Here is a 17030-nt window from a genome sequence, read left to right as displayed (position 1 = left end):
TATTCCATCAAAATTCCTTCGCTTTAATTTCTACATTTTTATTTGGTTAATTCAACTTTGAACTTGATCTTTTTTATTTCTCCTTTTTCAATTCTGTACTTTAATTCACCTTTTTTTTTGTATTCCTAATTTAATAATTTTTAATTCAAGTTCAATTTTAACATTTGTTTGATATTTCTTACTCTAATTTTAATTCAGCTTTAAAACTTATTTTACATTTCCCTCCAAGTTTTAATTCTATTTCTTTTTTTATTCTACTTTTAATTTTCTGTTTTTAACTTTGCTCTTTAATTTCCCCTTCATTTTTTTAACATTAGTGTTTACATTTAAACTTTAATTTTTATTTTATTTTTTGTTTGTAAGATTTAATTTCTTTTTTTTACTCCATATTTTTCCATTTTTCAGGATTCCCATCCTTTTTTATAAAATTATTTTTTACTAGAAAATTTTAATTTTATATTTTTTAATTTCTTTTTTTTTTCCTTTTTTTTTTTTTCCCTTCTGTTCCAAAATCCACCACGCTGCATCCCAAAGCATTCCCACACCTGTTCTTCCATCCTGTTCTTCCAGCTCTGGGATTGGGGGTTCCTGTCCAGTTTTCCCTCTGGAATTCCACAGGGATACAGCTCTGGGATTGGGGGTTCCTGTCCAGTTTTCCCTCTGGAATTCCACAGGGATACAGCTCTGGGGTCAGGGGTTCCTGTCCCTGTGGGGTGGCTCCAAGGGAACGGCTGCAGATTCCGTCCCTCTGGAATTCCAGCAGGGCTCAGACACTGCCCTGTCTGGCTCCCCTTCAGAGACAGGGATGGATTCCAGGGGTGGGATGGGAATGGGGATGGCAATGGCTGTGGGAATGGGAATGAGCAGAAACTAGAATGGGAATGAGAATGAGCATGCAATGGCAATGGGAATGAGCAGGAGCAGGGGAATCCTGGTGAGACCCCACCTGCAGAGCTGCCCCAGCCCTGTCCCAGCACAGAGAGGAGCTGGAGCTGCTGGAGCTCGGCCACAGGAGGCTGCAGGGAGATCAGAGGGATGGAGCAGCTCTGCTGGGAGGAAAGGCTGGGAGAGCTGGGAATGCTCACCTGGAGAAGAAAAGCTCCAGGGAGAGCCCAGAGCCCCTTCCAGAGCCTGAAGGGACTCCATGAGAGCTGGAGAGGGACTGGGGACAGGACACAGGGAATGGCTTCCAACTAGAGAGGGACAATTTAGATTGGGATATTTGATATAAATCCCTCCCTGTGAGGGGGGAAGGGGCTGGGATGGAATTCCCAGAGAAGCTGTGGCTGCCCCTGGATCCCTGGGAGTGTCCAAGGCCAGGCTGAACCAGGCTGGGAGCAGCCTAGGACAGTGGAAGGTGTCCCTGTCACTGGGAATGGATGAGCTTGAAGGTCCCTCCATCCCAACCATTACATAATTCCCTGCTTCCATGATTCTGTAATTCCCTGCTTCCATGATTCCATAATTCCCTGATGCCCTGATTCCATAACTCCATCATTCCTTAACTCCATGATTCCATAATTCCCTGACTCTGTAATTCCATCATTCCCTGATTCCATCATTCCCCGTTTCCCTGATTCCATGTGTGCTTTAACCCACGTGGACCTTGGCACCGGAGCCCCACCCGCCCCCATTCCCCATTCCCCACCAGTTTAACCAGTCCAGCGTACTCCCAGTGCTGGGAAAGCCCTGCAGAACCCCGGGAGCCGCAGCCCGGATTTATTTCCGCAACCGAAGGCGCTCAGCAGGGGCAGGGCGGGGCCGGGGACAGGAGGGGACAGGAGGGGCTGGCGCCACCTCAGGGCACCATGTGCCACCACTTGAAGGCGAAGGGCTTGCGGCGCACGTTGGTGCCGCAGTGCACTTCCCCCAACAGGACGTGGTAGGAGAAGAAGTCGTCGATGAAGGTGCAGGAGAGGCCCAGCGGCTCCAGCAGCTCCCGCACGCGCTGCTCCAGGCAGCAGCGCCCGCCCACCACGGGCCCGAAGGGCTTGGGGATGCCCAGGTGCCGGCCCAGCACCAGCATGTTCACCTGCAGCAGCGCGGACATAGCCAGGGGACAGCCCGGGGACATCGCGGCCCCATCCTACCCCAGGGACATCCTGGACCCGATCCCGCCCTGAGATATCCCGGCCTGGGGACATCCCATTCCCGATCCCGCTTCAGGGAAATCCTGACCCCGATTCCATCACAGGAAAATCCCGGCCCCGATTCCATCCCAGGGACAATCCCGGCTCTGATCCCATCAGGGAACATCCTGGCCCCGATCCCACTCCAGGGACATCCCGGCCCAGGGACATCCTGGCCCCGATCCCGCTTCAGGGAAATCCTGGCCCCGATTCCATCGCAGGGACACTCCCAGCTCTGATCCCATCAGGGAACATCCTGGCCCCGTTTCCGTGTCCGACCCCATCCCAGGGAGGTCAGGGGTGCCACTACCATGTCTGGGAAAAAGGCCTGGGCCCCCGAGGTGGAGTCACCCTGGAAGAGCTGCGGGATGTCCAGGATGTCCGGCTCGGCCAGACCTAGAGAGCGCTTCAGGATGTCCCGGTTCCAGTTGATGCAGCTCTGGGAGCCAGGAGGGAGGGAGGGTCAGCGGAGAGAGGGAGGGAGGGACAGGGAGAAGGATGGGGAGATGGAGGGATGGATGGATGGATGGATGGATGGATGGATGGATGGATGGATGGATGGATGGATGGATGAATGGATGGATGAATGATGGATGGAAGGGAAGAATGAAGGGAGGGAGGGAGCAATAAGGGGATGGATGGACAGAGGAGTGGTGATGGAGGATGGATGGGGGAATGGAGGGGAGGAAAGAAGGACAGGAGGTCAAAGGAGGGAGCAACAGATCAGAGCCTCCTGCTCCCACCCTTACCTGGGCATAATCATTGAACTTGCGGAGCTCCTCGTTAGCCAGGATCTCATTGATGGTCTGCTTGGGCACCTTGTCCAGCCCTGCCAGGACGGAGCCAGGCTGGAATTCAGCCCCAGCTTGGCCGGGATGAGACTCCTGCTCTGATCCAGAGCTCCATCCCAGCCAGGGAATCCAATTCATGCAGCTTTTAATTCATTCATTAACTCTGCTCCATTGTGCCCCCACCTCCCAGCCGGTTTTCAGGGTCCATCCACCTTCCCCACCGCAATTTGCAGGAAAATGGGAAAACAAATGCAGGGAGCTCCCACTGCCGTACCCTGGAACATGGCGGCCTCGCCGAACCCCTCCTCCTGCTTCTCCTTGAGCAGCTGGTAGCAGGCGCTGGGGCTGGCCAGGAGCAGCCGGAATCCCTGCGGGGCAGGACGAGCTCGGGGAGGGCTCTGAGGGTCCCATCCCGCTTTTTCCCACTCCCAGGATCCATTACCTTCCGGTCGGGTGCAGGAACAAAGCTCAGGAACTCATCCACGTGCCCGACATAGAGCCAGTCCGAGAAGAGCTCCACGGGTGCCTGCACCTTCTGTGCCACCAGGAAATCCCGCACAGCCTTGGCCATCCTGCGGCCACCCACCCTGGGGGATCACTGGGGGTTGGGGGGTGCCAGGAAATCCTTTTTGTGGGGTTTCCCTGCTCCCACACAGTCTGCAGGAGTGCCAGAATTTGGGGGACCAGGAAATCCTCTTTTTGGGGTTTTCCTGCTCTTGCCCAGCCTGGGGAAGTGATGGGGTTTGGGGGGGGTGGCTGGGAAACCCTTGTTTTGAGGTTTTCCTGCTCCCACCCAGCCTGTGGGAGTGCCGGAGTTTGGGACGCCCCAAACAGGGAGGCTCTGCTCAAAGCCAACCCCAAACAGGGCCAGGAGATGCTTTTTATGAGGTTTTCCTGCTCCTGTCCAACCTTGGGGAGCACCAGGGGTTTGGAGAGGGGCAGGAAATCCTTTTTCGGGGTTTCCCTGCTCCCACCCAGCCTGGAGGAGTGCCAGAGTTTGGGGGCTGGAAAATCTTTTTGGGGTTGTCCTGCTCCAGTCCAGCCTGGGGTTAGGGGGGTCCCCAGCAGGGCCAGGAAATCTTTTTTTGGGTTTTCCTACCCCTACCCAGCCTGGGGGTACACCAGGGGTTTGGGGGGTGGGGGGAATCCTTTTTAGGGGGGAGATTCCCTGCTCCCAGCTCACCTGGGAAAGCACCGGGGGTTTGGGAGCCTCAGGGAGGATCTGCCCAGAGCTGAACCCAAACAGGGCCAGAAAATCTTTTTTTGGGGTGTTCCTGCTCCCAGCTCACCTGGGGAAGCTGCTGCCGATCAGGATGCGCCCCAAGGGGTACTCCTTGCCTTGCACCGTCACAGGCGGGCTCACCTCCAAATTCCCAAAGGAATCCAGGGTGGAAGCGCCCTCTGGAGCCTGCCGGGCCACATAGCCGAAATCGGGGCCCTGGATGGGGAAAAACAGGAGAAAATGGTCCAAAAAAAGTGCAGCTGCTGGCACTGAAGCACTGCACCCCCAAATCCTCTGCGCTGGAGCTTCCTGCCCCGAAAATGCGGGAAATAAAGGGATTTATCCCTGTTTTTAAAGGGATTTATCCCAGTTTTTAAAGGGATGTATCCCAGATTTCAAAGGGATTTATCCCTGGTTTTAAAGTGATTTATCCCCATTTTCATAGGGATGTATTCCAGTTTTTTAAAGGGATGTATCCCACTTTTTTAAAGGAATTATCACCGGTTTTAAAGGGATATTTCCCAGTTTTTAGGGGGTTGCCAAGCTGGGCAAAGCAGCAGGAAGGGACTGGATACCAGGATGCTCTTGACAGCAAAATCCTTCAGACCGCCATCCCGGGGCGAGTCGAAGACCACAGGGAAGGTTTTGTGGGGGGCTTGGATGTAGCCGAACTCCACCTCATCCTGGAGAAGGGATGGAGAATTTTGGGAACCCCCCAGCCCTGCTGCAGCGCAGAGGGGCCGGGCAGGCCCTGCTCCCACCTGGATCCAGCGGTCCTGGCGGTTCTGCGGCACCGGGCACACGGTCAGCGGGCACTGCACCCGCTCAGCCAGCGCTCCGACGGCCGCCACGAACTCCTCATTGCCATTCACGCTGGGGAAAAACGGGAAAATCGGGATTTGGGAGTGGGTCTGGCAGTGGGCAGGGTGGGAGCAGCCAGCACACACCTGCAGACAAAGACCTCGAGTGGCGCCGCCGTGTTGGGCGTCATGATCCAGGGAGCCACGCGGAAAACCACGGAGTCCGTGAAGATTGGCGACTCCAGGAGGCCCTGGGGTGGTGAGAAGAGAGTTTGGGATCTGTCCTCACTATCCCACAGCCCTGGGATTACAGGGATGGAGTTTGGGATCCATCCCTGCTGTCCCACCCCCACAGGGATAGCAGGGATGGAGTTTGGGATCTGTCCTCACTGTCCCACCCCCCTGGGATTACAGGGATGGAGTTTGGGATCAATCCCCACTGTCCCACCCCCCCGTGCCCCCCAGCCGGACCTTCTCAGGGCTCTCGAGCAGGGTGACGTGCAGGGACACGAGGCCGGAGAAGGCCACGTCGGGGAAGGCCAGGCCCTCCACGTAGAAGACGCTCTCGTGGCAGTGCCGGCTCGGCCGCACGCTGTAGACCAGCTTGGAGCCCCCCAGGACGTGCTTGAACTTCTCCAGCTCCCCACTGCCTGCAGGATACTGAGACCTGAAACCCCAAACCCACCCTGTCCCCACAGCATCCCCACAGCATCCCCACAGCTGCCCGTGTCAGGCCAGCCTCCCCACGGGCCCGTGGAGAAGCAGCGCAAGGATTTGGGGTTGATCTCACTGAGCCGGTGGGGTCTGTGCCCCCTAAATCTCCCAAATCCCCCAAATCTCCCCAAAACCCGGGCGCTCACTGCCGCCGTAGAAAACCCCGATTTTGTCAGCGTCGCCGAAGTCCACGTGGAGCAGCAGGCGGTGCCCGGCGAAGATGGCCCGGGGCCCGCGCGTCCTCAGCACCAGCTGTGCCATGTCCTGCAGGTCTGGAAACGGGGAACACTCAGGGGAAAGGGGGGAAATTATGGATTCTGGGCTGGGGTGGGGAGGGAAAACTCAGGGAAAAAGTGGAGAAACTGGGGGAGAGTGGGAGAACTGGGGGGAAAGGGAGGAAAGTTGGGGATTCTGGGCTGTGGTAGGAAGGGAAAATTGAGGGGAATGTGGCAGAAAATTGAGGGAAAACTGGGAGAATGGGGTCCTGGGCTGTGGTGGGAAGGGAAAATTGAGGGGGAAGTGGGAAAACTGAGGGAAAAGGAGGAAAACTCAGGGAAGGGGGAGGGAAAACTCAAGGAAAAGTGGGAAAATTGGGGGTTCTGGGCTGTGGTAGAATGGAAAAACTGAGAGAAAAGTGGGGGAAATGGAGGGAAACAGTGGGAAAATGGAGAGAAAAGTGGGAAAACGGAAGGAAAAGCAGGAGATGGGGTTGAGGGCCGTGGGCACCATTGTAGGAGCGCACGGCGCTGTCCTCATTGTCCAGGCCCTCGGCGCCGGTGTCATCGCGGTCGCAGTTCACGAGCAGCACGGCCCCATGGCCCTCAGGCCCCCACGTCCAGCTGGTCTGGGGGACACAGAGCAGGGCCAGGGGGTCAGCCAGGAATTCCCAATCCCATTGGGATCTGGGGTCAGCCAGGAATTCCCAATCCCATTGGGATACAGGGGAGTAATTCAGGAATTCCCAATCCCATTGGGATCTGGGGTCAGCCAGGAATTCCCAATCCCATTGGGATCTGGGGTCAGCCAGGAATTCCCAATCCCATTGGGATACAGGGGAGTAATTCAGGAATTCCCAACCCCACCAGGGTCCGAGGCTTAGCCAGGAATTCCCAATCCTATCAGGATCTGGGAGTTCAGCTGAGAATTCCCAATCCCATTGGGATCTGGGGTTCATCCAGGAATTCCCATCCCATGCTGTCTCCCAGCCCCTCTGGATACCTTGTCCAGCAGTGTCCGGCTCACGGCCCCACTGCGGTTGACATCAGCGTCCAGCGACACTTCTGCGGGACAGGAATGAGATGTGAAAAGGGGAAATCCTGGGAATGGGGTTCAGGAACAGGCTGGGGTCATTCCCTCCTTACCCACACAGGTGAGGTAGAGCACTGCCCGGGCCATGGGAACCCCGCCAGCCTCGCGAAAATAGGAAATCCTGACCTGCAATGAGGGGTGAAGCTGGAATCCCAGGATCCAGCAGGAATCCCAGCACACAGCAGGAATCCAAACACCCAGCAGGAATCCCAGAATACAGCAGGAATCCCAATACCCAGCTGGAATCCCAGAATCCAGCAGGAATCCCAGCACACAGCAGGAATCCCAGCACCCTCCCAATACCCATCCCAACAGTCAGCAGGAATCCCGGGATCCAGCAGGAATCCCAGAACACAGCAGGAATCCTGACACCCAGCGGGAATCCTGACACCCAGCAGGTATCCCAACACCCATCCCAGCACCCAGTGGGAATCCCAGGATCCAGCAGGAATCCTGACACCCATTCCGGTGCCCCGGGGCAATGCCGGGATCCAGCAGTTTCCATCTCCCACCTTCTCGTCACCCACGTCCTTGCTGGGAGCGTCCATGGCCAGCAGCAGCTCGGGGCCGGGGGCCAGGGGCCAGCGAGTGACGCTCGAGGGCAACTTCACACTCTGGGTCTCGTGCAGCAGCCAGAGCCTCATCCCCGCCGTGGCCTGCGCCTGAAAGGAGGCGGCGCCCCGCGGAGCCGAGCTGGGAACAGCCAGGGACAGCAGTCAGCACCCCGGGAATGGCCAGGGGACAGCAGGGGGACAGTGGTCAGCACCCCGGGAATGGCCAGGGGACAGTGGGGCACAGTGGGCAGCATCCTGGAAATGGCCAGGGGACAGTGGGGGGACAGTGGTCAGCACCCCGGGAATGGCCAGGGACAATGAGAGGACAGTGGTCAGCATCCCAGGAATGGCCAGGGGACAGCGGGGGACAGCAGCCAGCATCCCAGGAATGGCCAGGGGACAGTGGGGGACAGTGGTCAGCACCCCGGGAAAGGCCAAGGGACAGCGGGGGACAGCAGCCAGCACCCCAGGAAAGGCCAGGGGACAGTGGGGGACAGTGGTCAGCATCCCAGGAATGGCCAGGGACAACAGGAATTCTGCCAGGAACAAGGGGAAATTCAAATATTGCTGGGGAATGCAACCTCAGCAAGGGCTGGGATATAGAACTGGGGCAAAACCTTCAATGGGGAAAAAACCTGTAATTTCGAATTGCAACAAATCCAGAAAATCATGATTTCAACAAGTTCTGCCATATGGAGTTGGGATAAAACCTTCAATGGGAACAAATCCTGGGGGTTTGGAATATCAATGAGCCCTGGAAAATGCTATTTCAGCAAGGGCTGAGATATGAGATTTTGGTAAACCCTTCAAGATGGAAAAAAATCCTGAAATTTTGAACATCAACAGGTCCTGGAAATGCAAATATTCCTGGAAAATGCAATTTCAGCAAGGGCTGTGATGTGGAATTGGGATAAATCCTTCAATGGGAAAAAAAAATCCTGCGATTTAGAATAACGGCAAGAGGTGCAAAATGCAATGAATCCTGGACAATGCAGCTGCAATAAATCCTGCAACATTCCATGGCAGGAGATCCTTCAGTGTGGAGCAAATCCTGAAATGCTGAACATCAACAAGTCCTAAAAATTGCAAATAATCGTGGAAAGTGCAACTGCAGCAAGCACTGAGAAATGGAATCGGGATGAAATTTTTAATATGAACAAATCCTGCAATTTAGAAAATTCAGAGCAGCAATAAATCATTGAAAATGCAAATAATCCTGGAAAATGTGAAGGCAACAAGTGCTGCGATGTGAAACTCTGATAAATCCTTTAATGTGGAACAAACCCTGAAATTCAGAATTGTGAGAAGACCTGAAAATTGCAAATACTCCTGGAAAGTGTGACTGCAGCAAGCCCTGAGATATGAAATTGAGATACAATATTTAATATGAACAAATCCTGAAATTTAGAAAATTTAGACTAGCAATAAATCATTGAAAATGTAAATAATCCTGGAAAATGCGAAGGCAACAAGTGCTGCTTTGCACCTGGGAATAAACGGGAATAAACAGGAATAAATCCCATAAAAATACCCGCAGGAATCCCTCAAAAATCCCAAATCCGGGGATATTCCAGGTGCAAAGCGCACCCGGGAATAAACGGGAATAAATCCCCCAGAAATACCCGCAGGAATGTCTCAAAACCCCCAAATCTGGGGACAAACCCCGCGGAGCTGCCGCGGCAGCGCGGGCGGGACCCGGGCGCGGTGCGCTCATCCCGGCCGGGCTTTGGGGCAGGATCTCCCCAAAATCGGCGTTTCCCGAGCGCAGCCGGGCAGGCCGGAGCTCCAGGCGAGCCGCGGCTCCGTGCCTGGGGAAGGCGGAAAATCCCAGCCCGGGGCAGCGGGAGGGGACGGGAAGCGAGCGGGATCGGAGAAGAAAATCCCGAACGAAATCCCGGGATAGGGCCGGAGCCGGGGCCGGGGGATTCGCTCTCCGCCTTCCCCCGAAAGGGGGAATGTTCCTTATTCATTGATTTCTGATTTCTGATTTCTGATTTATTATTAGTTTCTTGTTTCTGATTTCTGATTTATTATTTGTCGTTTCTTATTTGCTATTGATGATTTCTTGTTTCTTATTTGTGATTTCTGATTTCATCCCGGCGGGATGTGGAGCTCAGCATGAAAACCACAAAAGGGGCTTAGTGGCACCCCAAAACTGGCAAAATCCCGCTGGGAATGCTGCGGCGCCGCTGCTGCGGCCAGGGCTGGAGTGTCTGTGAGGAATGGACAGCGGGATGGACACGGGGAAGGGACAGCAGGATGGACAGCGGGATGGACATGGGGATGGACACTGGGAAGGGACAGCGGGAAGGGATAGCGGGAATCCCACCCCTCACCCCTCCCGGGCCAGCATCCCGTGGGAAAAGGTCCCGGAGCAGCAGCATCGTCCCCGCCCCACCGCGCGCTATTTTCGCGCTCCCGTTAATGGGATCAAGGGGAAAAAGCGGATTTGTGCCCCGCGCTCACCCGCACACGTCCAGGGCCAGCTCGGTGCCCAGCACGCACACGGTGCTGCTGGGGCGCTGCGTGGACAGCTGGACACGGCGCTGCTGCGCCATCGCGGCCAGCCCGGGCACCCTCGGGTGCCGCGCCCGGCGCCCGCCGGGGATTTATAAAGCCGGGCTGCTGGGAGGGGATCAACCCAAGCCCGGCCTAATCCCACCTCCGGGCTGGGTGTGCGCGGTCAGAGCGGGAGAAGCGGCCCGGGACGCCCGCGGGATGTCCGGGGGGCTCCGGGGGGCTCGGGCAGCACAGACGGGCGCGGGGGAGCGGTCAGCGCCCGACCTACGCCGTGAAATATTCACCGCGACACCCGAGCCGTGCTGGGGCCACGTCAGCGCCGCACCCGGCCGGGTCTGATTTCTCGTTTGGCTGAAAGGTTTTATTTGTTCAGCCGGGACAATGCGCTGGAATTTCTCCTCCGGGGAGGGCTGGAGCTGCGGGGCGCTGCCGGGGGATGTCACCTGCGCTGGCGACAGCGGACCCCCGGCGGCTTTAATCGCCTTTGTTTTAATTAAACCCTCTGCTGCGCGTGGGAGAGGAGAACCCTTTGTCCCTGCAGCTGTTCCCAATCCCCCTCCCCTCGGGGTCACGCGCGGCCCGGATTTAATGTCGCTCCTCGGGGCCCGGGAATACCAGCAGGGACACAGCCCGGGGAACGGGGGCGGAAACGGGCTCAGAAATCCGCTTTTGGGGCAAAAAGGGGGCGGGTGACTGTGATGTGTGGGATGCTTCTCCAGCGTCGCAGGAGCCGACTGCACCTCAGAAATGCTGCCAGGAAAGCAAATTGCCCAAAACTCAGCGCGTCCGAGCCCAGAACGGCAGCGGGGTCGCGCAGGGCCGGGCCGTGCCCGGGGCACTGGGCGGGTTTCGGTTCCCGGGGCGGTGCCACGCGGGTGCCAAGCACGGGGAAGTGTTGCGGTCCGGTGGAGACAAAGAGTGGAGGGACACGGAAATTCCCTCCTGGAGAAGGCGTGAAAAGGTCCCGAGCAGGGCAGGCGGGTGTTCCTGCAGGTTGAGAAGCAGGTTCCCCAGCAGAAAGCGATTTTTGGCTGCAGCAGGGAAGTTTGAGTTTGTTACCAGATGCAAACCCGCGAGAGGGGACTCCGTGACCCCGCGGCAGCGGGATGGGGCTCGTACCCCCCGGAGCAACCTCCCCGCCAGCCCCAAACCAAGCCCCCAGCCCAAAACCAGGCTCCAAACGAGATTTTCACGCCGGGAGCGCAGGAGGGAAGGACGAGAGACGGGGAAGCGCTGCCCCCTCAGTGTCCGTGAAGCTTTATTGGCCAAACCCGTGCTTTGCGTGCTTTTCCAGCGCAGGAAATACACATTCCCCTGGGCTATAGGAAATGCACATTCCCCTGGACTGTAGGAAATGCACCTTCCCTTGGGCTATGAGAAATGCACATTCTCCTGCAGGACCTCGCCCGGGAGGCTCAGGGCACCATGTGCCACCACTTGAAGGCGAAGGGCTTGCGGCGCACGTTGGTGCCGCAGTGCACGTCCCCCGACAGGACATGGTAGGAGAAGAAGTCGTCGATGAAGGTGCAGGAGAGGCCCAGCGGCTCCAGCAGCTCCCGCACGCGCTGCTCCAGGCAGCAGCGCCCGCCCACCACGGGCCCGAAGGGCTTGGGGATGCCCAGGTGCCGGCCCAGCACCAGCATGTTCACCTGCAGCAGCGCGGATATTGCGGCACGGATCGGTGCCTGGGGTTGGGGTCGGGGCAGGGTTGATGGGTCGGGGTCTCACCATGTCTGGGAACAGCGCGTCAGCGCGGGAGTCCGTCAGGATGAAGAGCTGCGGGATGTCCACGATGTCCTGCTCGCTCAGCCCCAGCTCCTGCTTCAGCAGGTTGCGGTTCCAGTCGATGCAGCGCTGTGGAAAGGAACTGGAACTGCCATTCTGGCTCTCCAAATCCCACCCATGAGCCTGCAGGATCCTGCATGGATCCCATCCCATCTCATCCCATCCCATCCCATCCCTGGGGAACCCCTGTCCCTGGGGAACCCCAACCCCATTCCAACCTCCCACTCCATCCCATTCCCACCTCACCCCATCCTCTCTTTCCCCCCAGCTGCCACTTCTGTGTCCCTTGAGGCATCCCCCTCTCCTCGCCCACTCTGGCCCCTCCAGCCATTCCCCAGGACCCTCAGACCCCATCCTTGCCCACAGGGACCCTCCTGGGCTGGAGGAGCGGGAATTCCCCGGATCAGGGATCCCAAGCCACCTGCACGTGCCGGTTGTCGCTGCGCAGGGACTCATCCGCCAGGATCTCATCGATGCTTCTCTTCTCAGTGCCCTTCAACCCTGGGGACAGCGGGGGACAGTGAGGGACAGCGAGGGTCTGTGAGGGACAGCATGGGACTGTGTGACAGCAAGGGACAGCAAGGGACAGCGAGGGACAGCAGAATGGACACGGAGATGGACAGCAGGGTGGACAGCCGGGATGGACACCGGGGATTGACACCGGGAAGGGACAGCAGGAATGGCATCCCCAGGGATATCCTCAGCCCCTCCTCACCAATGAACTGTGTGGCCTCGCCATGGCCCTGCTGCTGCTTCTCCTTGAAGAGTTTGTAGCAGGCGTTGGGACTGGCCAGGAGCAGCCGGAATCCCTGCGGGACAGAGCCCGGAGGTCACCCCTGGCTGTGGGGGGGATAAAACACCCCAGAGTCCGGCTGGGAGGCACCACGGCCATCCCAAATCCAGCCCTGGGGACACAGGATGCCCACGGAGATCCCAAATCCAGCCCTGGGGACATGGGATGCCCACGGTGATCCCAAACCCAGCCCTGCTGGGCCACCCAAAGGGGCTTCATTCCCCAGAGCCCCTGGAAGCACAAAGGGGATTTTTGGGGTGTTGATAAGAGCCCTGGGGAGGCTCCAGGGTCGGCACCTTCCTGTCGAGGGCAGGGACGAAGGTGAGGAACTCGTCCACGTGGCCCACGCTGAGCCACTCGGAGTAAACCTCGAGCGGCGCCTGCACCGTCTGCGCGAACAGGAAATCCCGCACGGCCCGGCACATCCTGCGGCCCGACGCCCTGCGGGGACAGGGATGGGGACAGGGACAGGGATGGGGACAGGGACAGGAACGGGAACAGGGATAGGGACGGGAACAGGGATAGGCTGGTGGGCACTATTGCTTGGCAGACAAACCATTCCCTGACACAAAAATCACTCCCTTCCCCAAAAATTCGCTCCCCTCAAAATTCACTCCTCGGCACTAAAACCTCTCACTGGCACAAAATCCGCTCCCCTTCCCCAAAATTCACTCCCCTCAAGATTCACTCCCCATCCCAAATTTGCTCCTCATCCCAAAATTCACTCCCCTCAACATTCTCTCCCCTCAGAATTCACTCCTCTGCACTAAACCCATTCCCCAGCCCAAAATTCACTCCCCTCAAAATTCAGCTCCCTTCCCAAAATCCACTCCCCTCAAAAATTCACTCTCCTTCCCAAAATTCACTCCCTTCCCCAAAATTCAGCACCAAAACAGCACCAAATATCTCATTTTTATCCTGGGAACAGGTTGGAAATGGTGCCCCGAGCTACGTTACAGACATCAACATATTTAAATACATATAATCACAGAAATGATAGATTGTTTTACTTTAATATAGATTTATCTGCCTAATAGCCCAATTAGGTATCATTATATCTGTTCTATATTAATATATCACTGTGTTGCATACAAAGTGCATTCATATATGCACGTTATGTAAATATATATTGCTAAATCCCTGTATTATATAAATATATATTACTAAATCCCCACATTATATAAATATATAACACTAAATCTTTATCTTATACAAATATATATTACTAGATCCCTATATTATATAAATAGATCAATTTATCTCCCTATATTTTAGATAAACACATTGATATATCCCTATATTATATATAAAGTGAGTTAATACATAAATGTTATATAAAAATATATTGCTAGACCCGTATGTTATATAAAGATATAATATAAATATATTAATAGATCCTTACATTACATAAATATATAGATGTGGCTCCCTGTATTTTAGATAAATATATCTATATATCCCTACATTATATAAATATAGCAATACAAATATATATTACTAGATCCCTACATTGCATAAATATATAAATGTATCTCCCTGTATTTTAGATAAATACATCAATATATTCCTATATTATAAAGTGCATTAATATATACATGTTATATGTTATATAAACATATATTATTAAATCCCTACATTGTATAATAATTATTTTAGATAAATACATTGATTTATCCCTATATTATATATAAAGTGCATTAATATATACATGTTATATAAATACATATTGCTAAATCCTATCTAATATAAATAAATAGTGTAAATATATATTACTAGTTCCCTATATTACATAAATATATTAACGTATCTCCATGTATTTTAGAGAAATACACTTGTATATCCCTATATTATATAAATATACCAATACAAATATCTATTACTAGATCCTTATATTATATAAATATGTAAATGTATCTCCCTGTATTTTAATAAGTACATCGACATATCCCTGTATTATATATAAAATGCATCAATATATAGGTTATATAAATACATAATACTAAATCCCTATCCTACATAAATTTCTATTACTAGATCCCTATATTACATAAATACATGAACGTATCTCCCTGTATTTTGGATAAATCCATTGATTTATCCCCATATTTTCCCCAAGGACATCTCAGGCCGAGTCTATCCGTAGGGATTGGATCCATTTTGGGCTGACCTCTTCCCATCCCTGTGATTCCCAAATCCCAAATTTTCTCAGTCAGACCCGGCTGGGGAAGACGTTAATTAAATCCCCGGCAATGAGGGGTAATGACGGCCCCAGTGGGGCTGGGAAATCCCATTTCCCTGCCTCTGGAAGCAGCGCGAGCCCCTGGTTGGGACCCGTCGGTTTTTTGGGGTCAGAGCAGGCGGGATTGGGCGCGGGAGTTGTTTTGTTTTTTTCCCGGAAAATGCGCTCCTTTGTGGAGGGTTTCTGCAGGGAGCTTTGTTCCCGCGGGGCTGCCAAGCACCGCCTGCCCAAGGCACAACAATTCCCAGTCATTCAGGATTTCACCCTTCCCGGGAGTCCCTCGCTCCTCTCCGAAAATAACAAATCCAAGCGCAGGACTGGGCAAAAAAGGGGGGGAAAAACGGGAAAACGGGAGCGGCGGCCGGGTGTTGTGAGGGTCGGAGGAGCAGCCGGGGGGGTCGCCTGTAAAATCTGGGGTTTGGTGGGGGTCGGCCCCGGGTGTTTTTTCCTCCCGAAGGGGTTTGGGGGCTGCGGAGCGAGGCGAACCTCACCAGGGCAGGGGGCTGCCGATGAGGATCCGCCCCAGCGGGTACTCCTTGCCCCGCACCGTCACCGGCGGGCTCACGTCCAGGTTCCCGAAGGAGTCCAGGCTGGTCACGCTCTTCCCGGGGGGCTCCCGGGTCACGTAGCCAAAATCTGGGCCCTGGGAAAGAGGGGAGAGATGCCAAGGAGGTGCCAATCTCCCGTGCAGGGGTTTGTTTTGGGGGAAAGGGGGGTTTCAATGCAAGGACACACCAGGATCTTCTTAAAAGCGAAATCCTTCAGGCCTCTGTTCCTGGGAGAGTCGAAGACCACGGGGAAAGTTTTGTGTGGAGCTTCCACGTAGCCGAACTCCACCTCATCCTGTGGGAAGGAGAGGAGGAGGAGGAGGAGGAGGAGGAAGAAGGCGCTGGAAGGTGATAGGAATCTCCACCAGGGATGTAGGGAGGGTGGGGCAGGAAATAAGGCGAGCCTGGCGAATCCCAGCCTAAACCACCGGGGAGGCTCCTGCACGGCCCTACGGGGTGACACCGCAGCCATGGTGTCCCCCTGGCACTGGGACCCTCCTGCCCGGCCCCACGGGGTGACACCGCAGCCATGGTGTCCCCCTGGCACTGGGACCCTCCTGCCCGGCCCCACGGGTCCCCTTTCCATGGGGTCCCCTCGTACAATGAGGTCACTCTCGAGGCGTCCCGTGAGTCCCTCTTCCCAAGCACCACAGGGACCCTTCTGCAAAAGGCAATGTCCCACCGGTCCCTTTTGCAATGGGGTCCCCCATGCAGTGTCCCCCCAGGGTCCTCCCCTCCCTCACTGGGGTCCCCCTTGGCAATGGGCCCCTCCTGTCCAGCCCCACGGGGCCCCTGTCCCGACGAGCTCCCTGTCCCGGTGTCCCCCAGTGTCCTTGGCGCCAGCCCGGGCTCCCCGGGCATTGTCCCTGTCCGTGCCACGCCCGACAGCGTTCCCTGAGCCTCAGTCCCCGTTCCCTGCTCCATCCGCTGGCATTCCAGGTGCTGCCCAAGCCAAGCGGTGATACTCCTGTGCCCGGGGGTGCCGACCTGGATCCAGCGGTCGCTGCGCGTGTCCTGCTCCGAGCACACGGTCAGTTTGCAGTTGGCTTTGCTCAGCAGCGTTCGCAGCCCCTCCAGGAAGGCTTCGTTGGAATCTGAGCCGTGCTTGATGCTGGGGGTACAGGGGGGGACTGGGGCTGCGAGGGGGATCACGGGGAGCCCCCAAAACCCTGGCCCCTCATTCCTGAACACCCTGGGCAACATTTCCATGTGGGATTGGACCTGAAGAGGGAACTGCAGCCTTTGTGGGGTCAGACCTGGAGAGGGAACTGCAGCCTTTGTGGGGTCGGACCTGAAGACAGAACTGCAGCCTTTGTGGGATTGGACCTGGAGAGGGAACTGCAGCCTTTGTGGGATTGGACCTGGAGAGGGAACTGCAGCCTTGTGGGGTCGGACATGGAGAGGGAACTGCAGCCCTTGTGGGGTCAGACCTGGAGAGGGAACTGCAGCCTTTCTCCTTGGGATTTAAACACTCTGGGCAACATTCCTGCATGTAATTGGACCTGGAAAAGGCCCTCCAGAGTTTTGCTTTGGGATCTAAATGCCCTGGGCAACATTCCTGAATGGGATTGAACCTGGAGAGGGAGCTCCAGCCTTTGTGGGACTGAACCTGGAGAGGGAACTGCAG

At 55.4% G+C, this 17030-nt stretch overlaps 2 protein-coding genes across 3 annotated transcripts in view; both read right to left on the bottom strand.

Moving 5' to 3' along the window:
• Positions 1–1676: 1676 nt before the first annotated feature.
• LOC117006926 (protein-arginine deiminase type-3-like) lies at positions 1677–10315 on the bottom strand. 2 transcript variants are annotated; one of them, XM_033079686.2, is made up of 16 exons: positions 9985–10313; positions 7477–7657; positions 7018–7090; positions 6875–6936; positions 6383–6500; positions 5803–5928; positions 5414–5592; positions 5090–5193; positions 4904–5015; positions 4718–4825; positions 4210–4358; positions 3363–3507; positions 3195–3288; positions 2879–2958; positions 2440–2568; positions 1677–2032 (listed from the first exon to the last, which is right to left on the bottom strand). In XM_033079686.2, the coding sequence occupies exons 1-16, from the start codon at positions 10074–10076 to the stop codon at positions 1799–1801; spliced, it is 1986 nt and encodes a 661-aa protein (XP_032935577.1). In that variant the 5' UTR covers positions 10077–10313; the 3' UTR covers positions 1677–1798. The 2 variants fall into 2 exon arrangements, with proteins under 2 accessions (XP_032935577.1, XP_032935578.1); XM_033079687.2 differs by lacking the exon at positions 4718–4825 and having other exon boundaries at positions 9985–10315.
• A 964-nt stretch (positions 10316–11279) lies between these two features.
• The window catches only part of LOC117006927 (protein-arginine deiminase type-1-like), a 13033-nt gene continuing 7282 nt past the window's right edge, over positions 11280–17030 (bottom strand). Inside the window, exons 9-16 of the mRNA XM_033079689.1 lie at positions 16391–16514; positions 15591–15698; positions 15347–15498; positions 12913–13057; positions 12539–12632; positions 12245–12324; positions 11767–11892; positions 11280–11687 (exon numbers count right to left, since the gene is read on the bottom strand). Of these exons, the coding sequence (XP_032935580.1) occupies positions 11454–11687; positions 11767–11892; positions 12245–12324; positions 12539–12632; positions 12913–13057; positions 15347–15498; positions 15591–15698; positions 16391–16514 (1063 nt within the window). The 3' untranslated portion in view covers positions 11280–11453. The remainder of the gene's footprint in view (positions 11688–11766; positions 11893–12244; positions 12325–12538; positions 12633–12912; positions 13058–15346; positions 15499–15590; positions 15699–16390; positions 16515–17030) is intronic.

Source organism: Catharus ustulatus, chromosome 24, assembly GCF_009819885.2.
Source record: "Catharus ustulatus isolate bCatUst1 chromosome 24, bCatUst1.pri.v2, whole genome shotgun sequence".
In the NCBI taxonomy this organism is placed as follows: domain Eukaryota; kingdom Metazoa; phylum Chordata; class Aves; order Passeriformes; family Turdidae; genus Catharus; species Catharus ustulatus.
The sequence above is the reverse complement of the archived record's forward strand: the minus strand, read 5'-3'. Positions and strand labels throughout refer to the sequence as shown.

What these genes read in the sequence shown, in the direction of transcription:
- LOC117006926 (XM_033079686.2), bottom strand. Translation starts at nt 10,076, where the DNA reads ATGGCGCAGCAGCGCCGTGTCCAGCTGTCCACGCAGCGCCCCAGCAGC. An exon ending in CGGGGTTTTCTACGGCGGCA is followed by an intron (nt 5,593 to 5,802) that starts GTGAGCGCCCGG and finishes AGTATCCTGCAG; the next exon opens with GCAGTGGGGAGCTGGAGAAG. An exon ending in TGCTCGAGAGCCCTGAGAAG is followed by an intron (nt 5,194 to 5,413) that starts GTCCGGCTGGGG and finishes TCACCACCCCAG; the next exon opens with GGCCTCCTGGAGTCGCCAAT.